The following is a 17,296-nucleotide window of genomic DNA, read 5'->3' on the forward strand; positions in this document are numbered from 1 at the left end:
GTAGTCACCATTTATTAAGCAAGCTCCCAGTGCCAGGTTTTAGGCTGAGAATTTAACATATTTTCATTTCAGTCAACAGCTCCATAATATAGTTCTATTATTTTTATCTTACTAGAATACTGTACAACGTTTGTTTTGTTTTGTTGAGATACCATAGCTCATACTCAAGGGCTCAGGATTGAACTGAGGTCCAGGTCAGGCAATCCACAAAAATGGAAATACCAATAAGGGAAAAAGCTAACCACCCTAGTAAAATGAAACAAGTCGAAAGTACTGCCTTGTGAGGAGGTAATGCGAAGCCACCCTCTGTAACCAAGAGAACCATCAGGGAAGAGGGAACCTGGCACCCCGAGCTTGGATTCCCAGCCTGCAGACCTGCGAGAAATAAATTTCTGTTGTTTGTACGCTCTCTGTCAAAGATAGTTCCATGTATTGCCTCTAAGGAAAACCCAGAATTTGTGCAATAAAGGAAATGTAATCAACAGCCAGCAAACGCTTTCTTGCTTATTAGATTGGAAATGATCGCTTAGAAACCAAATAGCTACACAAAGGTCTAGAGTGTCACTGACAGCATGCCCTCCCTAAATTTGTTTCCCCTCTCCGAATTTTTAATTCATCACAGGCGAAGCCTCACACAGACAATAACAAGGAACAATAAAAACATTTTATGGTAATTGCCAAACGATTTTATGACAAGCAGTTACAGGACGGAACACCTGGGGCTCGGACAGCTCAGCGTCGCGGTGGGCGGGTGGATCCCGGGTGGGTCCCTCGCAGTGGGGTTAGGGGAGTCCAGTGGTGGGCGTGGCCGCAGGCGGGGACGCGCCGAGGGACTACAACTCCCAGGTACCCTCGCGCTGCCTCCCTGGGACCACGTGACTGGCGCGGTCCGGGGCGCCGTCGCCGCGGCTGCTAGCGAAGTTGGATCCGAGACCCGGGCCGTGCACCCTTCCCGAGCGCTCACCATGGCGGTGAGTCCCGGGCGCCTCGCAGAATGGACGCGGGTGGGGGAACCCCTCGGAGCAGCAGCCTCCGCACCCCGAGGTCCTCCCAGCCCCGAGTCCCGGGCTAGTGAGGGGGTGTGTTGGTGGCATCGTCACCGCTGGATCGGGGCTGGGGGACGCGGCAGGTGCGGCTGTCAGGGGCTCCCGGAGGTTCTGTCTGTCGGTCCCCGCTGCTGGGAGTCCTTCCAGCCGGACGCACGCGCGAAGGCGGGCTGGGGCGCGGCCCGGGCGGATCGGCGAGTCGCGGGGGTTCCCAGCTCCGGGCGGTGGCCGGAGTCGGGGTGAGTGGGGTGCGGTGGGGTGCGAGCAGACGCGGTGGCTGGGGTTCTAGGGAGGCTTTCCTCAGCCGAGCCCGGCGCCGTCCGCGCAGCCCACCACCCCCAGCCTGCCTGGGACAAGTGCCCGGAGCTCAGGAAGAGCCTTTTCTTTTCTTTTATCCTGGTTAGGGCTCACCTGGGCTGGAGAGGAGGACAGCTTCTAGCAGACTTTGGGACTTTGGAGAAATCATGTCCCTTCCCTCACCTCAGGAAACAAGTCCCAGAAGCTACAGGCTGTGCAGACTCTTTAGCGCCCACCCCGCCCCCTTGCTGTTCTTGAAAAAGAGGCGAGAGCCTTTGCTACACAGCTTCCCCGCCGGTCAGCCTCCCTGCGGGACCCTCAGCCCCTAGTTCTTTTTTTTCAATCGAAGTGTCGGTGACCCCAAAGGAAGAAATTAAAACAAGTCTTGTGGATTGTTTACCCCATAATCGGCCACAGCTCCTCCCTGTCCAGGGTGGGGCCCTGACTGAAGCACCGATAAATTATACTGCCAGAGACTGAGATTCCTCCCCCGTGAGAAAACAAGATTGGGGGCCTGCCTTATGCATAAAACTCTGGACCTGAAAATTGCAGATGGAAGTCTCTTAAGTTAGGATGTGCTGATTTGAATTCTTTTCACGAGCAACAGGACAAGAGTGCGGAAGGCCTAGCAACCTGTGGGTCTTTGCCCCTCCCCCAGCTTCCTACTCCCTGGGGAATGGGAACTGATGCTGTCTGGGTTCCTCTAGTTCTGAACGCTCTGCAGACTGTCTTACTAGTAGTCTCCTGCTCCCTGTACTTCAGAGCTGCTCTACCCACCTGCCCTACCCACAGGTGTCACCCAGATGGCTTTGTCCCCACATCTCCAGGTTCCCAACACCGTGCCTTCTTGTCACTGGCTTTTTTGAAGTTCTGGATATGGGACATACGGACTTGTGACATATGGACATATGGACTTATGCATCATTGAACTACATCTCCATCCTGCCTTCTGTTTCTGATACCATACAACCTTTTGTAATTATCTGTCTACTTCTCTATCACTAGATGGTGGGCTCCAGGAAGGTTTTTTTGCAGCCATCTCTGTGTCTCCAGGGTCTGGCACAACAAAAGGAAATGTTGGTCGAGTGAATTTTGCTGACTGTGGGTGTTCAGGTGTGTGGCAAAAGGTGTTACCTGTTTTGAGCTACTGAGGTAGCTGGCATGGTCTCAAGGATGATAGATGGAAGCCAGTTATGGAAACTCCCTGTGTGAGTAATTAGGGATTGGGGACATTCCATTCATGCCAATGGCTTTACCAGCTGGACTCAAAGAAGTGTTAGGGGTGGGGGGTGGGCACAGCCCCCTACTTGGCAACGATGGTACTGGAGGCTTCCACTGAAGTTCAAAGAATTCAACTCCAATATAAATGAAATTCACAGAATTGTTTATAGTTGCTTATTTTTGCATATTCTTTAGTGAACATTCTGTCATGTTCCAACTCCTAACTGGATAGAACTCAGTCATTTTTCTATTTGGTACTGTTTCAGCTTTTTATATTCAGCAAGTACCACCATTTTCATATTAGGTGGATAGAAATCTGGTTTTAACTTCTTCAACATGGTGTGTGTGTGTGTGTGTGTGTGTGTGTGTAGTACTGGGGGCCTGTGTGTGTGTGTGTGTGTGTGTGTGTGTGTGTGTGTAGTACTGGGGGCCTGTGTGTGTGTGTGTGTGTAGTACTGGGGGCCTGAACTCAGGGCCTCTTACTTGGCTTATTTGCTGTCACATGGCACTGTGCCACTTGAGCTAGGCCTCCAACCCAGCATTTGACAGATTAGTTGGGATGGAGCCTTACAGACTTTTCTCCCCTGGCTGGCTTTGAACCTCCATCCTCAAGGTCTTAGCCTCCTGAGAAGCGAGGGTTACAGGCATGAGCCAGTGGTGCCCAGCTCAATGTAACTTTTTAAAGCAATTACTTCAGTTTCCGTTGAGGTAATCGTGTAAGCTATCTAACCAGCCCTCATTAGGTAGATTATTTTTCCAAGCATGGTTTCACAGTCACCTATCTCAAAACTACCCAGAGTGCTTGTGGAGCATGCTGAAGTGTGAAAACACACAGTCTTTCCAGAAAATTCTATGGCCCTGGGTACCTGATCCCTGAGTATCTTTGGGCAGCTAAATAGGCCTTTAATGTCAGTGCAAAGGAGTTGAAAATAGGAGGGGACTGCAGAGATGTCAGAGGGAGATAAAAGGATGAAAGGCAGGAAACTGTGCAAGTTCATGCAGGTCCTCAGAAGATGCACAGCTGCATGGCTGTCCTGATCACTCCTCCCTTTCCATTCCTTGTCCATAGATGCAGGACCTCCAGGGAGCTTGGCCTCTATGAGGCAAAGTAAAGTCAAGACCAGGAGAAAGGGTTTCTAAAGTCCAGTCCCATTTTTCAGGCCATGGATTTGCATTGCCTGCTTGAGGTCATGCAGTTTGTTACTAGCAGAGCTGGGAGACAGAACCGGCTTTAGCATCTGAGTCACGAGGCTTTGCTACCTCTGTTCCAGCTGCTACTTAAAGTGAGCCATCAGTGTCCATTGAAAAGTGTTTATATATCCTCAGCTCCTGTAGATTTGCTCCTGAATTCTGACTGAAGACCCAGGGAGGCCCAGGCATCTGCATGTCAAGTATTCAGAAAGCACATGGCCAATGTTATGCTGGTAGCTTTTTCCTAACTAGTGGAGGATCACTTACCTGGCTTAAAAATTAACCCTGTAGAACCTACCACCCTGGTGGCCAACCCAAAGGGGCCTGAGCCGCCTGAGGCTTTGATGGATATGAGTAGTGGCCCTAAATCACAGAAGCAGCCCACAGCCACTCATCCCTGTGGCCAGGACAGCTCTCAGTGGTACTCACAGAGGAGGGGGTGGGGGAGGTACCAATGGATGGTCTTTGAACAGTCTTGACATGTGTTATAGCTTCCTGTCTTTGATGGGGGGCTCTCATGGCTACTCTTCTATCTCCATGTGTTTGCCACTTTATATTGTTCTCTCCACAGCAGCACTCAGTGTCTGTAGTCATGGCCATCTATGCCTTTCTGTTCCAAGATGACCCTACCTCTTTGCTCTTCATCTTGTTTTTCAACTGTAATATCTTGTGTCCTGGCCATTCTTTCCAGTCCCGATTGGCCATCCTTTACTTCCTTTATTTATTTTTTGAACAGCTTAACTCCTGCTGTACTAATTGCACAGAGGTGTTTTCTCATCCATTCCTTCCGCTTCCCTGATTCCTTTCCTTCTTTTCTCTCAACATTGCCATGTCTTCTTTCCAAAATGTTAAAACTAACAAAGCAGCCCACTCTCATCTCACAAATTCCAGTTGGTTTGTTTTCATATCTTAGCTCTATTTTCCTGTGTCAAATAAGGGACGAGAGGAAGGATCTGAATTTTAACCATGAAATGGCTTCGACCTTGCAGTGTGCCCTGGGAAATCTCACCACTACCTATAGGGATTCCTTTGCTGTCCTGATAGGTGTTGGGGGCATAGACTCTGAATCTAATCTACCAGGGCACAACCTAGCTGTATATCTTGGCAAGTGACTGAAACTGAGCCTTGGTATTTTTACCTGTCAAATGGAACTACAAAGAATATTTCCCTTTTAAGTGAAGATATAATATTTTTAGAATAGTGCTAGGCACAAAATAATAACTCACCCCCCCCAAATAGGGCTGTTTCTAGACTTAGCACTTCTGCAGTTATGTTTTATGGGTTGCTCTCCTACAAAATACTCAGCAATGAGAAAGGGAGGGACAGGGTTCTTCATCCTTCTGGCAGCAAGCAAGGAAAGTGTTAAAAAAAATTTGCTCAGGGGCTGGGAAGTTGGCTCAGTGGTAGAGCGCTTGCCTTGCATGCCTGAGGCCCTGGGTTCGATTCCTCAGCACCACATAAGCAAAAAGAAAAAAGCCGGAAGTGGCGCTGTGGCTCAAGTGGTAGAGCACTGGCCTTGAGCTGAAGAGCTGAGGGACAGTGCTCAGGCCCAGAGTTCAGGCCCCACAACCGGACCAAAAAAAAAAAAAAAAAATTTGCTCAGTTCCTGTTTCCCTCAAACTTACATGATCACAGAATCCACTTTTCAGAGACCCTCTCAATAGCCTGCGAGAAAGGCTGGATATTGATGGCTCATGCCTGTAATCCTAGTTACTCAGGAGGCTGAGATCTGAGGAATGTGGTTTGAAGTGGATAGACTCTTATCTTCAATAAACTAGCAAAGCAAGAAGTAGAGGTATGGCTCAAGTGGCAGAACTCCAGCCTTGATCAGAGAAAGCCAAGGGAGTGTTTGATTCCTTGAGTTCAAGCCCTAGGACTGGCACTAAAAAAGAAAAGAAAAAGTGAAAAAGCATTTGACTGTATCAGCTTCAGATTATTTTTGTCCACCTTCCCTAGGAAATACTAAGGCCTGAGAAGGACCCTAACTGGTATGATGTGTCAAATTCTAGACTCAGATTTTTCTTTTTCTTTTTTGGTGCTGGTCCTGGGGCTTGAACTCCTGGCCTAGGCACTGGGCTTTTTGGGAACTTAATTGGAGATAAGAGTCTTACAGACTTTTCTGGCTCTGCTGCTTCAAATCTCAGCCTCTTGAGTAGCTAAGACTACAGGCATGGGCCATCAGCACCTCATTCAGCTATTATTTACTATTGCCTCTGGCCCTACACTTTGAGAGGGGAAGATGGGAAGAAGGTTGGACAAGTTGGTCTGTGGCTTAGGGCTGTCATTTGCAAACAGAAGCTTGCACATCTGTTTCTGGGAAGATACAGAATACTCACATGACACATTAAGCAAAGTGGTAGCTAACCTAATCTGCCTGTCCCTTTACTCCAGCTCACAGATGCTTGTCTCAGCCTGAAAACCCACAACCATCCCAGGAACCCATCCTCTGTCTCTCCCGGGCCTCTCCACTAGACCTTAGTCAAAGGCCACAAAAGGATGGGCTTATCTCCACTTGAATGTGAACTGACAGTAATTGTAAACCTTCTTCGGGTGAAGCCTTGGGCAAATCCCTTTCTCTCTTGGAACACACTTTCCTCCCTCTGGTTTTAGGAGAGGGAGAGATAGTGGATTGGACCAGATCAGTGAACCAAACTGAGCAGTGAAGCTTGAACCTTTTTTTTTTTTTTTTTATGCAAAGTTTATTTTTTTTTGCCTGTCCCAGGGCTTGAACTCTGGGCACCGTCCCTGAGCTTCTTTTGCTCAAGGCTAGCACTCTACCACTTGAGCCACAGCACCACTTCTGGATTTTTCTGCATATGTGGTACTGAGGCATCAAACCCAGGGCTTCATGTATGCAAGGCAAACACTCTACCACGGAGCCACATTCCTCACCTGATCTCCCTTTCTTAATCCTAGCTACTCAGGAGGCTGAGATCTGAGGACTGCGGTTCAAAGCCAGTCTGGGCAAGAAATTTCATGAGATTCTTACCTCCAATTAACTACTAGAAAACCAGAAGTGGAGCTGTAGCTCAAAGTGGTAGAGCACCAGCCTTGAGCAGAAAATCTCAGGAACAGTGCCCAGCCCTGAGTTCAAGCTCCAAGAATGAAAAAAAAAAAGAAAGCCAGAGGACCAAAAATTCTCTGTGACATTCAAAGACTCTAGCATTTGGCCATTGTCAAAGGCTGCCACTAACTGGTCCCATTTATTGCAACCAGGATCTTATTGGCTAGATGAAACTGACAGGTATCTGCAGAGCAACTTGCCTACCCCAGGAGGGTGACCCCTCAGGCCTTAGACTTGGCAAATACCATTCAGCTGGCTGGGCATGCAGAATCACCATTGACTCCTTCCCATCTCCCCCCACCCTTCCCTAGACCACTGGGGTTTTAACTCCCGGCCTTGCACTTGCTAGACAGGTGCCATTGCTTGCATTAGTTATGTTTAGGACAGCTGTAATTTCTTGTCTGGTCCACACTTGGACATGATCCTCCTGCTGTAGCTGGGCTGACAGGTGTGTACCACCACACCCAGCTGCTTCCGTGGAAAGGGAGTCTCTCAAACTTTTCTGCCAGAGCTAGCCTGGTATCGTGATTTTCTTGGTCTCAGCTTTCTGCTAGCTGAAATGATAAGACACTACCAAACCCAGCTTATTGGTTGGTAAGTGGACCCAAGACCTTTCTGCCCTGGCTGGCCTCAAACCATGATCCTTCCAGCCTTCTCCTCCCAAGTAGCTAGGACTATAGGCTTGGGCCACTGGCTCTTGGTGTCAGCTTCTCTCTTAAAATTTTCTCTTGGAGACTGAGATGCTATGTTCTGGAGTACATGGGGTTACCTTAGCTCCCTAGAGTCAGGAACATGACTGAACTTTCTGGTCCTATTCCTCCCAGTTTTTCTTCCTGTAAAATGGGCATAATTGTCCCTGTTACATAGAAGACTATTATGACATCAAGCTAAGATCATGGGTCAAATGCCTGGGTGCCACCCTGAACCCCAGGTGGGCAGGCAGTGTCCTGACAGACACTGCATGGCCACAAGCACATCTGGGGCAGAACCATTAACCCTTCTCCTTAATGCTGGGCATAGAACTGCACCCAGCAAATAGTTTAATCAGTGTGGGGACATTGGAGCCAGCTGCCTCTGGGCCCCCTCTGTGACAATCACTGTCCATCCTGTCCCATCTGCCAGATTCACCAGGACTTCCTGCTTGCTTGGGGAAGCCAAGAGGAAGGTAAGAGGAGCCAGGTACTCCAAGGTCTAGTGCTTCCCTTGGTCTGGAAGGCACCAAGGGGCCATTCTTGAGAGGCCTGAGGGCACTGTCATCTGGTGTCTGGGAAATCCCCTGCTCCATATGTTCTCCACTGGCCCTGATAACCTCTAATGGCCCTTGCAATGTGTGTGGTCCTGCGGTCTCATGTTCTGGGTCCCCAAAGGAGGCTGCTGGGGAGTTTGGAAGCAGGACTTCCATGGCCTCAAACTCCCTGTGATGTATACTCCCTTTCTCTTTCAGATGCACTTCATCTTCTCAGACAAGGCCGTGCTTCTGTTTGATTTCTGGAGTGTCCACAGTCCTGCAGGTAAGAATCAGGAAGCTCAGACTTGTAACTTAGGAAAGCCTTAAAGTGCCAGGCAGTGGAGAGCCTGGGTTCTCTTATTTTCTGAAGGCATTTAGTGAGCCTGCTTTTCCAGGTAAACACTGTGTTGGAATTTTGCATTTATAAATCCATTTGCAGCCAGGGTCCTTCTTATCACAAAGGATCCCAATCCTCAAGGATCCTCAGATGGTGGCGGGAGGGGGAGAGAGAGGAAGGGAGGGAAAGGAGGAAGGAGGAAGAAGGAAAAAGAAGGAGAGAGAGAGAGAGAGAGAGAGAGAGAGAGAGAGAGAGAGAGAGAGAGAGAGAGAGAGAGAGAGAGAGAGAGAGAGCAAGAGCGCATGCAAGCTGGGGCTATGTATTCCAAGGGAAGTAACTGAAGTCCAAACACTGAGACTGCGGGGGGTCACAAAAAAACAAGGAAGCATTGACCAGAACTTGATGAAGGCCTCCTGTTGCTTCCTGGCCTGTCTTTCATACTGGCAGCTGCTGCTATAGCCTTAGACTTAGGAGGAGATACCAGTCTGCAAGGGAAGAATATTCCTTGATTTCTAACTCATGACTATTGTTTTTGAACCTAAATTAGGTAACTTAAAAATAGACTAACAGCCCCAAAGCCCCCCAGTGGCAGATGTGATCATCCCTACAATGTATTAGTGGTCCTGTTAATTCTTCCTCAGTAAGCAATGGATTAGAATAGTCAGGTAATTATTCTCTCTCAAAGGTTTAGTGAATGGCCTACATTCAGCCAAGTGGCCTTTACTCAAGACTATTTATGCACAGAATCAGACAGTGGCTGGAACCACAGCCATCTGCAAGACTCCCTCCTAGGGCTAGTGGTTGTTCTTGGGCCCCATCTGGGCTCTTGGCTGAATGCCTACATGAAGTGTTCTTGGCCTGAGCTTCCTTGTGGGTGGCAAGTTCAAAGAGCAAGTGCCCGACCACAAGAGACAGATATATGAGGTTTTTACAATCTAGTTTTGGAAGTTGCATTACATTTAACTGGCAAAGATTTATGAAGTTCCATAGGACATTTCAAGACACATATACATTGTAAACTGCTCAGGACAAGGTAAACATTTCTACTTAAACATTTATCATTTACTTTGTGGTTAACACATTTAAAATTCTTGCCTCTAGCGTGTGTGTGTGTGTGTGTGCATGTGTGCGTGTGTGTGTTGGTCTTGGGGCTTTAACTCAGGGACTGGGTGCTGTCCCTGAGCTTTTTTGTTCAGGGCTAGGGCTTTACCACTTTTGAGCCACAGCTCCAACTCTGGTTTTCTATGGTTAATTGGAGATCAGTGTCTCATGGATTTTCCTACCCAAGCAGGCTTTGAAGCACAATCCTGATTTCAGCCTCATGAGTAGCTAGGATTACAGGTGTGAGCCACTGGCACCTGGTGCCTCTAGCTTTTTTTTTTTTTTCTTTCCAAGTATGTAGTGTACCTGGTAATTCTCTGTAGTTCCCATAGGGTCATGTGGGACACCAGAAGCTATTCTCTCCTCGGCTTCTTTTGGCAGGCATGGCCCTCTCAGTATTGGTGGTTCTGCTCCTGGCTGTACTATATGAAGGCATCAAGGTTGGCAAAGCCAAGCTGCTTCACCGGACTCTGGAGAACCTGCCTGTCTCCAGCAGCCAGCAAGTCATCCTGGATACAGATCGGGATTCTGCAAGTTTGGACTCACCCCCGGTTAACAGAAGGCCCTTCAGGTACAAGCACTGGGTAGGGGAAGGAACAGAGCCCTCACATCACTCTGGGAAGTAGGCCGAGCCCAGAGGGTGTTGGCCCAATACACAGAAAGGAGATTGAGGCCCACTGAAGGACCAGGACTAGCCAAGCAAGGTGGTTAGTTAGTAGTAAGGTTAACTATACCACGTGGAGTTCCTGGTACCTTGGCCATAGCCTCATTGCAGGGCACAGAATTTCTTCAGGGAGCTGCAATATTTAGAACTTTGCCACTGTGCACCCCACAATTTCACCAGGCTTCCAAACCTAGGAAGGAGCCGGGTCCTAGTGCTATCCTCGTTACTGTTATCCTAGCTACTCAGGAAGCTGAAATCTGATGATCATGATTTGAAGTAAGCTCAGGCAGATAAATCTAGAGAAAAAAAGTTGGAAGTGGAGATGTGGTTCAAATGGTAGAGTGCTAGACTTGAAAGAGCTAAACGACAACACAATACTACACACACACACACACACACACACACACACACACACACACACACACACACACACACACACACACACACACGCACGCACGCACACGCGCATGCACGCGTGCGCTCTCGTGCGCGCATGCATACAATCATGCAAATTGCAACCAAACCCAGGAGGGGAAGCAGGTATATCCTGAAGCAAGAATGGCTGTCATCAGTGTACCTGAGTTGGTGGAAGAAAGCATCCTTTTATCTCCTCCCATCCCCCACTCTGATCTGGTAACCATTTAAGGTCCCTAGACTGCCCTCTCCAGCCCCATCTGAGCTTACTGAGTCTACCTGCTCCATCACCAGCACTTACCTGGGAACTTCACACCTTCACAAGCACTGAGCAAGAGAAAGCTCCTGTTCCCCATTCTTATTTTACCAATGGGGAAATTAACATCCAGATAGGTCAAGAAATTTTTACTAGGCCAGATTTGGTAAGTGGCTGAACTAGGAACTAATCTGTCATTGAAGTCTCTCATTTTCTATTGCCATTCTGCCTCCCACAGTAAATTCGGGAGAAGAAAAAAAAAATCTCTAATAATTTACATAAACTGTATATACCATCATTTTCTTGCCTAGGAGGCTAGGAAGCTCAGGCCTAAATAGTGGGCAAGCTTCTTTGTAATCTCAGCCCGGCACAGTGGCTCATGCCTGAAATCCTTGCTATTCAGGAGGCTGAGCTTGGGAGGATCGCAGTTCAAAGCTAGCCAGGCAAAATGTTAGTGCAACTCCATGTCAACCAAGAAAAACCTGGATATAGCGGTAGCTGCAGCTCAGACACTCTCTACTCTTGGTTCATTAGCAGCATTAACTTGTTTCTCTTTTATATCTAGGTGGTTTCTGTGCTACTTTGGCCAGTCTTTGGTTCATGTTGCTCAGGTGGTCATTGGCTACTTTGTGATGCTGACTGTTATGTCCTACAACACTTGGATTTTCCTGGGTGTGGTCCTAGGCTCAGCTGTGGGTTACTACCTTACCTACCCACTTCTCAACACGATGTAGCTGGCAAGGGATGCACAGGTGCTGATGGCTGGAAGGGCCACTCTGCCAGACCGTACTTCCAGTCACAGCCACTTCTGATGGCAACTACTCACCGTCTTTTCCAGTTCCTGACAACTTTGAGCTGAAGCCAGCAGGTCCTCTCTGGAGCTCTGAGGCCACTGCATCCACCTCCCATCTCCACCAGCCTACTCAGGGCCAAGCCTTGTCTGCTGCCTCAAGAAGGCAGCTGTGACCAATGGGAGAATGGAGAGAATCGAGGCTTGTAAGGGAGAGCAGCTGAGCCTAGCAAGCTGCATGTCTGAGTCAGGACGTGAGCATTTCCAAAGACCTCCGGGACAAAGAGGGTTGTGGGTGATGAAGGCCATGGAACCCACATGGCCTCTCTTCTACTTTGTGCCTTTTCTACAGAAGCATTTTCCATTGGACAAACTGACCTTTTTTGTGCTTAGGACAAAATCCTGGCTCTTTTGTCTCACCTTTAAGCCCTGGGAACACATGAAGATTGACTCTTCCATGAATCATGTTGACAAACTAAGATTTCTCATTTTTCCCACTGAACTCCTGGTTGGCCATTTTGCACATTCAGTCAAAATAAAAATTTTAATGATTTCATTCTGTCCACAACAGATGGCAGCGTCTGCTGAGGTCCGTCTCCCATTCTTAGGGAAAGATTGGCAGCTGAGAGGCAAAGACCGCAGTCTGTTCCCAAGGCTGCTGGCTTGTCCTTTGGGCACAGTGAGCTCCCACCAGATGCCATTGCCTGCAGTGGGAGCTCAGCCTGATGGCCAGGGTACTGAGGGGCTCTTTATGGCCTTAATCCTCTTATCCTCAATAGAGAACTACTTTTAATACTATTCAGTTACTAATGTTCTTTATTTATTACTGCTCGCTCATAATGATCCAGTGAAGAAACATGATTCAATCCTTGAAGATAATTAAGCCACATTGGGTGGGTGGATGGGTAGACTGTTGATTGAGGATGCAGTAAACAGACAAACCAAAGCGAGTATATTTTTTGAGTTGGATGGACTCTCGGTATTTGGACTTCTCATTTTATAGAAAGGAGACCCAGGGCAAGGAAATCACTGCTATATAATACTGTAATGTCTATGCTTAGGCACCTCATGGGCTTGGTGGAAAGATGCTTTTAAGCTTTGGGAATGAAAAACAAATACATTTTAATAAATATATATTTTTAAACAATCTGTCTTCATTCTAACATCAAGCATGCAAAGGCCTTGTACCAACTAATCTTAGGAACTGAGGGAGGGTATTGCAGGGGAGGTGTGTGTAAAACTGAAGACAACTGTGTGGCCTTATAGGCTGTGCTACAGGTAGACACCCCACAATGCCTACTTGGTCAGCAACTTTTTGCTTCTGTAGCAAGCAGTAATGGGGTGCCCATTGAAAGACAGTAACAGTCCCACGGATTCGGCATGATTGCTAGTACCTTCTCTCCCTGGAGGCAGAAGCAGAAATCTAATGGCCCAGTAAGAAATGTATCCTAAATGCAGTCATGTTATTCAGTAATGACTAGATGGGAAATGACCTATGTAGGCAGGGATGTGTTATAAATATGCTCTCCAAGAACCACTGGAGTCACAATGACAGACACAAAAACCTTGTATTTCAAAAACTTCTTCATTCCAAAGCAGTTGCTCTTCCAAGACAAGAGCCAAGCCACCAGGTGAAAGCAAGAACTTAATAGCAAAGACAGTCTTTCTCTCAGATGGGAAAGTAAAGGGGTAACATTGTCCAAAAAAAAATGTATTCTGCCTTATGAAATGGTAACCCCTCTGTACAACATCTTAATAAAATTATATTAAAAAAAGAAAATCTAACCCTGTAGGGAGAAAAGACATCTGGCCCCAAATAGATGTCCAGAAGAGAATAAAAATTCCTTTCTTAGGAAGCTTAAAAAAAATCCTAGAATTATGTCACACCTCTAGAATTGCTTCATACACTCCCATGCACCAAGGGAACTGAGAACCAACTGTGTTACCATCACAGGTGTAAGATTCCCAGTGTCCAGTGTAGTTGTATTAAAGGAGCCTTACCTATCTAACATCTAACAAAAAGCCCTGACCAGCAATGGTTCCCTGCCCTGGGGCACTGCTGGGATGAGCATTTTCCTGGGAGATCAGCGAACTCCTCAGCTTCAGTCCCTAAATGTACTTAGATATTTGAGGCTTTTACAGCAGGAAGAGTTTGAAAAGTTAGGTTTTGTGTTTAATAGTGATTATATGCTTAGACTCAGTAGATGATCCACGGCTCTCATGTCAACATTCTTCAGAGCCAAGTCACAAAAGATAATTTTGATTCAGCAACACCTGTGTGTTTATGATGAGCCAGGCACCAAGCTAAGCACTCTATACAAACATTAACGTATACAAACATTAAGCTGACTTCATCTTAGAGATAAGGACGCTGAGGTACAGAGAAACAACTCACCTAGCTCATGAGTTGCAGAACTCATCCTGGCTGTTTTTCCTCACCAGCTCACATGGGCTGAAGTGTGAGAGAAAAGGTCACTTGGCTGAAGCCATACAGTACCCCTGAACAAAGAACTGCATTGTGACCGAAGACAAGGCTGTGCTCTACATTTTACCATAAAGGATGGAAATTCTATCTCAGCAGATCTGGATTGGAGCTCAGAAGCTTTTTCTTCTCTTTTTCTTTCCTTCCTTTCTGTTTCCTCTCTATTTTTCTTTTCTGTCTCTCTCTGTCTCTGTCACTGTGTGTGTGTGTGTGTGTGTGTGTGTGTGTGTGTGTGTGTGTGTCTGTCTGTCTGTCTGTCTGTCTGTCTGTCTCCTAATTCTGTCACTGTGTGTGTGTGTGTGTGTGTGTGTGTGTCTGTCTGTCTGTCTGTCTGTCTGTCTGTCTGTCTGTCTCCTAATTTCTTTTTTATACTGGGGATTCAATCTAGGGCCTTGAACTTGCTAGCACTCTACCACTTGAGCTATGCTCCCCACACCCTCCAAGAACATTTTTGTTAAACATTTTCTGCTTGTTAAAGACTGGTTACTTGGGTCTCTTGAAGATTCTCAAATAAACAAACCCAGACGATATTTTGTCACTGCTGTTCTCTGCATTGATCCTGGCCTGAGTTCAGAAGTGGAAGATGCCCTCAGAGTAATGACCCTTGGGTGTCACGAACAGTGGAGGTGAGGAAACCTTCTCTGCACGGCATCTCAGGCTGCAGGACAGCCTGTAGGGCTAGTAGAGGACAGGGCTGGGCCTCAGGAAATCAGCCTTAAGCAGATGTGATGACGGGGCCAACAGAGTGACAGCCTGAAAATGTTAGAGCAAAGTACTGAATATGTCCAGGTGTCTTTGTGCACATTTACCAACCCAAGTGTAGCTCCTGCCCTTTAGATTCCCAAAGAGCAGCACAGCCATACCTGAAATCAAACTCAGCTTCCTCCCAAGGGCCCAAGTCCAGTTTCATTACAGATGTTTATTTTAGCTTTGTTAATTCTTATACCGGTTGACCTCTTGGATAAGATTTAAGGCAGAGAAAAAAAGACACATGTTCTAGGACCACAGGCCAGGCTACTAATTGAACCGGACTGAGATGGTGTAGTTGCCGTTCTCCAGGGAGCCCTTCCCCCAGAGGACAGGTCTTGTGTGCTAGGCTACAGCTGAGGCCTGGGAGACAGATGGAGGGGAGGCTCACAGGTCCATCTAAGAGTGAAGGGAAAGAAGGAAAAGCTTGGAAGAAAGGGAAGGATTCTTATAGGTGACCGGATAGAGGGAATCTACCAGCCCTTTCTCCAACTGGGACTCAGGCAGGACCAGATGGGCTTCTGAAAACACCAGTCCAAAAGGCAGGGTCATGATCCTCTTCCAGGTCACGGGGTCTCAGATATCTGTCCTTAGAGCGCTCACCTGGCCCTCACCCCGTGGCCTGCCTAGACCCAGGGCTAGCTGTGCAAAATCATGCTTAGAGGAAGGTTGGTAGAGAAACCTGTGCACCAGTTTCCTGTCTTCATCCCAGCCAGTCAATGTCATCGTCATCATCATCATCTCCAAAAAGGGGTGTTGGGGGCGGGCGTCCCTTCATGCTCTGACAAAACAGGAAAGAGTGGTCAGTCCTCATCTGTCCCCACCCCAGGTAGCCTTCCTGCCTGTGAGAGGAAGTGGTCCAACGTCTGTTCTGGGCTCTCAGTTGGAAAGGAAGTTCATCGGATGGACCACCCCAGTAGCCAGAGAGCCTGGGCTTCCAGATGAAGCTAAGACAACAGAGACAGAAGACCAACTTTGTTTGGCTAATTTTGTCATTTATTTGTGCACAGGTATTGATTTAACAGATTTTCCTCTTATGTAATTTGCACAATTTATGTAGAGAAAGGAGGATCAGAAGAGACAGGAGCAGGAGACAGAAACAGAGAAGCCAGTAGCCTGAGAGATGAGAGAGGGTACAGGCAGATGATGGACCAATCACATTCAAAAACACAGTTGTCATGGCCTAAGGTAGCCTGACTGGCTCTGGATGTGACCTCATCATTTGAGAAAAAGACGTGTCTACCCTCCCAGGAGGAAAAATCCTACGCGATAAAGACTAGGAACACAGGGTCCAGCTCCTTCTACCTGTTCTTTTGGGCTTCTTGGCCATGAGGTGAATAATTTTATGTTACCCACATGTGCCTGCCACAATGATAGGTCCAAAGCAAGGGGCCTGATTGAAACTCTGAAACTGGGGAAGATGCTGTAGCTCAAATGGGAGAGTACTAGTCTTGAGCAAAAGAGCTCAGGGACAGCACCCAAGGTCTGAGTTCAAGCCCCATGACCAACTAAATAAATACACTTAAATTTAAAAAAATAAACTCTGAAACTGGGAGCCAAAATAAATTCCCCTTCTCTCTTTAATGACTCAAGCTTCTGGCCTTTTTCTTCTGGACTAGCAGGGAACTAGTCCCACAGAGGCCATGGAGCCAATGCTAGAGACAGGCACAGACTGAACTGCCTCCTCTAAGGTACTTCATGCTCTGTGAGCTACTGGCTTCACCAAGATCAATGCTCACAGGAGCCAGGCCAAGGTAAGGGAGCATGGCATACATCCACTAACAGATCTTGTATTAAGACTCAGTTACTCAATGATGTCTAAACTGATAAAAGTGGGCTTTCAAGTGTAGCTGACAATCTGTTCTGTTCTGGAGATGGTTCTGGCTCTGTTTACCAGCCACATACCCTGAGATACGCCTTGCTGAGCCTCAGTCATACGATCTATACAGGATTAAGAGTACCTACCTCAATGGATTAGTAGATGATTAAATGAGAATATGAAGTGATTTCAGAGTATCCGAGAAACAAATGTTCATTTGGTGGTACTGGCAGTCATGCTACTTATATATGGCTAATTAAATTTTTTACCTATAGGCTGTGTACTGGTGGCTCATATCTGGAACCCTAGCTACTCAGGAGGCTAAGCTCTGAGGATCTTCTGTGTGAAGTCAGCTTGGGCAGACAAATCCAAGAGACTCTTATATCCAATTAACAAGCAAGAGGCCAGAAGTAGAACTGTGGCTCAAGTGGTAAAGCATGAGCCTTGAGTGAAAGTGCTAAGCGAGAGGATGAGGTCCTGAGTTCAAGCCCCAGGACTGGCACAAAAAGGTAAAATAAGTAACATTTTCAATTGTACTTAGGGATAGATTTTTTCCCATCTTTTTTTTTTTTATAAAGTATAGAATTTACATTCAGTATTCTAAATGGAACTATCTTAGGAAGAAAGGCCAATAGGTGG

General features: G+C 47.2%; 2 protein-coding genes across 5 annotated transcripts in view; one reads left to right on the forward strand and one right to left on the reverse strand.

Annotated features, from left to right (window-relative positions):
• The first annotated feature begins 865 nt into the window (after nucleotides 1-865).
• On the forward strand, nucleotides 866-12,165 carry Slc31a2 (solute carrier family 31 member 2). Of its 3 annotated transcripts, none has more exons than XM_070011898.1 (4): nucleotides 866-971; nucleotides 8,264-8,330; nucleotides 9,867-10,056; nucleotides 11,385-12,165. In XM_070011898.1, the coding sequence occupies exons 1-4, from the start codon at nucleotides 966-968 to the stop codon at nucleotides 11,551-11,553; spliced, it is 432 nt and encodes a 143-aa protein (XP_069867999.1). In that variant the 5' UTR covers nucleotides 866-965; the 3' UTR covers nucleotides 11,554-12,165. The 3 variants fall into 3 exon arrangements, with proteins under 3 accessions (XP_069867999.1, XP_069868010.1, XP_069868007.1); XM_070011909.1 differs by lacking the exon at nucleotides 866-971 and adding an exon at nucleotides 1,424-2,456; XM_070011906.1 differs by lacking the exon at nucleotides 866-971 and adding an exon at nucleotides 7,827-7,984.
• A 2,825-nt stretch (nucleotides 12,166-14,990) lies between these two features.
• Nucleotides 14,991-17,296, reverse strand: part of Fkbp15 (FKBP prolyl isomerase family member 15) — a 54,160-nt gene continuing 51,854 nt past the window's right edge. For both annotated transcript variants that reach the window (XM_070011890.1, XM_070011882.1), the window contains exon 28: nucleotides 14,991-15,619. In XM_070011890.1, coding sequence (XP_069867991.1) covers nucleotides 15,542-15,619 — 78 coding nt within the window. In that variant the 3' untranslated portion in view covers nucleotides 14,991-15,541. The remainder of the gene's footprint in view (nucleotides 15,620-17,296) is intronic.

This window comes from Dipodomys merriami, unplaced genomic scaffold (genome assembly GCF_024711535.1).
Source record: "Dipodomys merriami isolate MVZ:Mamm:240054 unplaced genomic scaffold, mDipMer1.0.p SCAF_11, whole genome shotgun sequence".
Classification (NCBI taxonomy): Eukaryota; Metazoa; Chordata; class Mammalia; order Rodentia; family Heteromyidae; genus Dipodomys; species Dipodomys merriami.

Bases quoted from the DNA above. Each gene is read 5' to 3' on its own strand.
- Slc31a2 (XM_070011898.1), top strand. The intron at 8,331-9,866 runs GTAAGAATCAGG...TTCTTTTGGCAG, and splicing joins GAGTGTCCACAGTCCTGCAG to GCATGGCCCTCTCAGTATTG. The intron at 10,057-11,384 runs GTACAAGCACTG...TTTTATATCTAG, and splicing joins GTTAACAGAAGGCCCTTCAG to GTGGTTTCTGTGCTACTTTG.